The sequence below is a fragment of the Notothenia coriiceps genome, unplaced genomic scaffold (assembly GCF_000735185.1).
Source record: "Notothenia coriiceps isolate Sejong01 unplaced genomic scaffold, NC01 NC01_scaffold00024668, whole genome shotgun sequence".
NCBI lineage: Eukaryota > Metazoa > Chordata > Actinopteri > Perciformes > Nototheniidae > Notothenia > Notothenia coriiceps.
In genome coordinates, this window is record NW_011357369.1 from 145,823 (window position 1) to 150,400 (window position 4,578).

The 4,578-nt window shown below is 46.7% G+C and overlaps 1 protein-coding gene across 1 annotated transcript; it reads left to right on the top strand.

Annotated features, from left to right (window-relative positions):
• Positions 1–1,146: 1,146 nt before the first annotated feature.
• LOC104955665 (beta-galactosidase-1-like protein 2) lies at positions 1,147–3,860 on the top strand. The gene is made up of 6 exons (XM_010783049.1): positions 1,147–1,176; positions 1,512–1,604; positions 1,739–1,820; positions 2,301–2,365; positions 2,481–2,565; positions 3,823–3,860. The coding sequence occupies exons 1-6, from the start codon at positions 1,147–1,149 to the stop codon at positions 3,858–3,860; spliced, it is 393 nt and encodes a 130-aa protein (XP_010781351.1).
• Positions 3,861–4,578: the final 718 nt, after the last annotated feature.

A 4,578-nucleotide genomic window follows, 5' to 3' on the forward strand; every position in this document is an offset into this window, starting at 1 on the left:
TGGGGTGGGCCGAAGAGGTGGAGGGCGCCACAGGCACGGGAGCGCCGTGCCGGCACCTCTCCCTTCGTCTCACCGTCGTGCTGCGCTCCCTCGTCTGCAGGAAAGCCCCTGGAGGAGCATGCTGCGGTGCCTGAGAAAGAGCCAGCGGTAGCTTAGCATGCGGCTAAGCTGCCCCCTCTCCTCCTCTAGGCGGCTGGAGCGCTGGGTGATCAAGGATATCGATCCGAAGAGCCCCTCCGTGGACAAGGGAGCTCCGAGGAGACCCTCTCGGTCCTTCTTGGATAGGGCGGTGAGTCCTAGCCACAGGTGAAGCGACGCCACTGTGGCCAAGGACATCACCCGCCCCGCTGCGGCGGCCACTCTATGGATCAGATTATTCATCTGACCGATGCAGCGGTCCGGATAATTGCTCCCGTCCTGAGGCGGGAGGGCAGGGGTGTCCGTCTGAGGGGTAAACAGGGAGACACAAGATTATTCGTCGCAGCCGCCATCTGTGCCTCGAGCCTGAATATTTTATCCAAATATTCTAAGGTCTCTCGGTCCCGCGGCACAGCTGCCGCGGGGCCAGAGGTTTCTTTCCCTCTGCCCAACCAGCTGCCTGCGGAAGCAGATGGGCCGGCCGACTCTCGTCGAGGGGGGGCACACCGGGACACGCCGTGTCCGAGCAGTGCACCCTGATGACACCTGCCATGGCTGTTATCAGGGCCTTCGTCCTCAATGGCTGCCGCCACGTCGCCTCCACATACTGCCAGACATCTGGCACCGAGGGCGAGACGAAGGCCGGCTGATGCACCGGGCCATAAAACCCCTGTCGAAGGCGGCTTACTGGCCTCGTGGCAGTGGTGGGGGGGAGCGGTAGGCCCACACGCTCCGCCGCCAGGGTCATCACTGCCGGGAAGTCCAGACGTGCAGACCTGTGCTGGGCCCTCCTGGCCGCCGGACCCCAAAGTACCAGACAACGAGGCGGCGTCGTCGTCTTCCTCCTCCGTGACCGTGGCCACCCGAACCCTGGCCGAACTTCACCCGGAAAAGATCCCCACGTTGTCGGCGGTTTAGACGAGGGATCATCCGGCAGGCATTGCAGGCCGGCGACTGGCTTAGGCCGTCTTCGGTGTGGTCCGGCCCCAGGCACTGGAAGCACAGGCGATGCGGATCAGCCCCCGCGGTCAGGCCAGGGTATGTCGGGCAGGTCCAGGGCTCAAGGAGTGGTGAGTCCACTTTTCTTCTCTTTCTCTATTCACGTCTTTGCTCAGTATTCACTTCCGCTCGCTGAAGAGAAAGGGATGACGGTCAGGAGGCGAGGCCTCCTTTTATACGGTGAGATGCACGCTCATTCAGGTAGGCCCCCCCCAGGCGCCTACGTCTATAGAAGTCTCAGTATAGTAGGTGAATGCTTGCATGATAAGGTAGTACCCATAGAGTCCAGTAGAGGGCGGAGCCTGTGAGAGATATAACCAAGTCTGGTTTATGTCTAGATCATATAACCTACTGTCATTGTTTATGTTTTTTAGTACAAGAAGGGAGGTCCAATCATTGCAGTGCAGGTGGAAAACGAGTATGGTTCATATGCAAAGGACGAAAGTTACATGCTGTTTATTAAAGAGGTGATGTATTAGGCTTGCTTAATTCAAATTGCCACTTTAAACCTGCGTAAAAATACATACTTGTATAAAAAGAGATTGATAATGATAGAATGGATCATTATTATAGTGTTCATATATTTTCTCTATTTTGAAAGGCTTTACAGTCCAGAGGGATCAGCGAGCTCTTGCTCACATCAGACAACCACAACACATTAAAGTCTGGAGGTGTGGATGGAGGTACAAGTAATATTCTGCTCATCTTCAGGTTCATATCAGTATGTAGTGTCTCTACTGTGACATGTCTCCATGCTTTAATGTTCAAAAAGCTCTTTATTTTTCTCATACTGCCTGTGCTGCAGCACCTTTTTTCACCCTCTGTCTGAAACCAGAGCCCAGTCCGCTCTGATTGGTTAGCTGACCGGCTCTCTTGTGATTGGTCAACAGCTTGGAGATATCCCGCCCCTTAGCCTATCACGTACAATGTGTTGAGCGCTAGCCAATAGAAGTGAAATGTTTACGTAGTGATGTCACTATGTTATGGAAGTAAACAAATGAGTGTGTGAGAAGAGAGAAACTCCCTCTGGAGGGAACACAGGGATTTGAGCCTTTGCAGACCATTATATGTACTAACACACTACAGGAAAACGACAGCCCTAAATGCATAATGGAGGCTGTTTAATAATACACACACATACATTGTGATCTCCTATCTTGTAGCCATCAGATCAGTGAAGCTGCAGAAGCTTAATCAGAGAGATATCCAGGATCTGAACTCTCTCCAGGTCTGTATCTTTACTTTCCACAATATGTGACTTTCTGACATTGAAGATATCACGTTAACAGTGATTAAACGCTGGACAGTGAGCCAAATGTTGGACATTGTTTTCACTGTGTCAGCCTAACAGCCCCATGATGGTGATGGACTACTGGACCGGTGGATATGATGTGTGGGGGGACCTCCACCATGTGCTTCCTCTCGAGGGTAAGAAAGGCACCTCTTTTTGTCAGTGTCTTTATAGAGGGAAAATGATTGCTAATTAGCCTATATCATCCTCGCATTGAATTTTTTATATATGGCGATTTATTTTTCATACTACCCAATTTGAATGTTTAAGGTACATACTTTATACATTTAACTGAAACTGAAAATCATTGATTCAGCTGGTAAAATGACATTGTTAAAGCAAAAGGACAGTGCAGACAAAAAGACACATACAAAAAGGCTAACATATAAAAAAAGAGGCAAGCAAATATTAATTAAATCAAATAAGTACATATCCCTGCTAAAAAAATCATAACAAAGTGAAAATCATAATAATTAGCAGCATTGTACAATATAGTTCCTGAGCTTTTGTTGCATGATATTCCCCTTTCTCCCTTCCCTCATTTTTTGGTTTCTCAATTATCTAACAAAGGTCATAACAAATACAAATATGCTGGATACATTTAGCAGATTTGGTGGAAGTTCCCGATCACAGCTATAGTCAGGTTCATTATAACTTGATTTTAACTTTCGTGGGATTTTTGTGGGGATTTGCTAAACTATACATTTTTGGAAAGGGTATTGTATAAGGATTCAGAAAATCCATGTTTCCATTTGCCCAGATGTCTATATGGGGGCCATATTGGAATTTCCAAAATGGCCGCCGTAAAATGTAGGTTTTGTAATATCTTGGCCTGTAAATAAGCTGGAACATTGATTTTAACTTTTAAACCTACATTTTCAGGGTCAAGGAATCCAATGGTGGTAGTAACAAAGGTACTACATTTTACAACATTAACCCTTCGATGCATGAGTCGGTCGAAAAAGACCTGTGCAACATTTTTTTAAGTATACAAAAACAAATTGATTTGATTATTTTTCATCTATTACTCTATAATAGACCATTATCTTCTATAGATAAATATAAAATATCTATAAATTCAATTCAGGCAAAAAAAATAATAATCTTATGTGAGACCACAGTTTTTCGTCTCCTATGGCAACGGCCCTGTTCTTCAGACTTCTGATATTTGTTGTGGACCACACATAGCCTACTATATGAGAAGTGTCATCCCTCAAGGTTATTTTACACAGTTTGCCATCAGCAAGGGGATCTCAGAATCCTATCAGCTGACACATCTAGGATGGGTTGTTGCATCTGAATTATTCAGAATGAAAGCAGGAGAAACTTCCAGCAATATTCCAGGCTGGGCAGGATACAACTCACTGTTGTCTGAAAGCCTTCCCTTGACACAGGTTGGAGCCTTGCCACTATTGCCAGAGGTGGCACATGAGTGGTCAACTCTGTTGACTGTGATCATGCAAGCAAATCAGCTGAGAAAGTTGGCAGTTGGGGAAGATCACCCCACAGTCCATTACCTTTGACATGGCCCTCTTATGAGTAAAGGTGGTGCAGCTCCTAGATGCAGGACCTGACCTGAAACAGATGGTGTTTCCCAGACTGGGTGAGCTGCATGTCGTCATGGCTGCCCTCAGAGCTCTTGTGTGTCCATGGAGAACTCGGGTATAGATGATAGAGCCATATGAAATCCGCGTTCACGGAAATCGCGGACGGAAATCGCGGAATTGGACCAATAAAAATGGAAATCAACTGTAAAACGGTGGAATATTGCAGGAATTTGCCATTAATTTGACTGAAATTTCCGTTTTCGGGAAAACGATGGAACGTTTGGTGCAAAGCAAAAATGACCGCGACGCTAACACGTGTTACAACCGCACACGTCACTTCCACACTGCTTCACAACAACACAACAGCAATGTCCAAGCGTGTAGCTGCTTCGGTATCAACATCATCATCTAAAAAGCTTACGAAATTCCACACTAAACCTCAATTCAGAGCACAGCAGTATCCGAATGATTTTTTTATTGCCTCCGGCGATAAGTTATTTTGTAAATATTGTCAACTTACCGTGGATTGGACCCGCAAAAATACGTGCGAACGATCATTTAGTCTCGAAAAGCCATTCAGAAACAAGGGAAAACACTGGTGCT

Bases quoted from the DNA above. Each gene is read 5' to 3' on its own strand.
- LOC104955665 (XM_010783049.1), top strand. From the start codon at position 1,147: ATGCGGATCAGCCCCCGCGGTCAGGCCAGG. The intron at 1,177-1,511 runs GTATGTCGGGCA...TATGTTTTTTAG, and splicing joins GCCCCCGCGGTCAGGCCAGG to TACAAGAAGGGAGGTCCAAT. The intron at 1,821-2,300 runs GTACAAGTAATA...CCTATCTTGTAG, and splicing joins GTCTGGAGGTGTGGATGGAG to CCATCAGATCAGTGAAGCTG.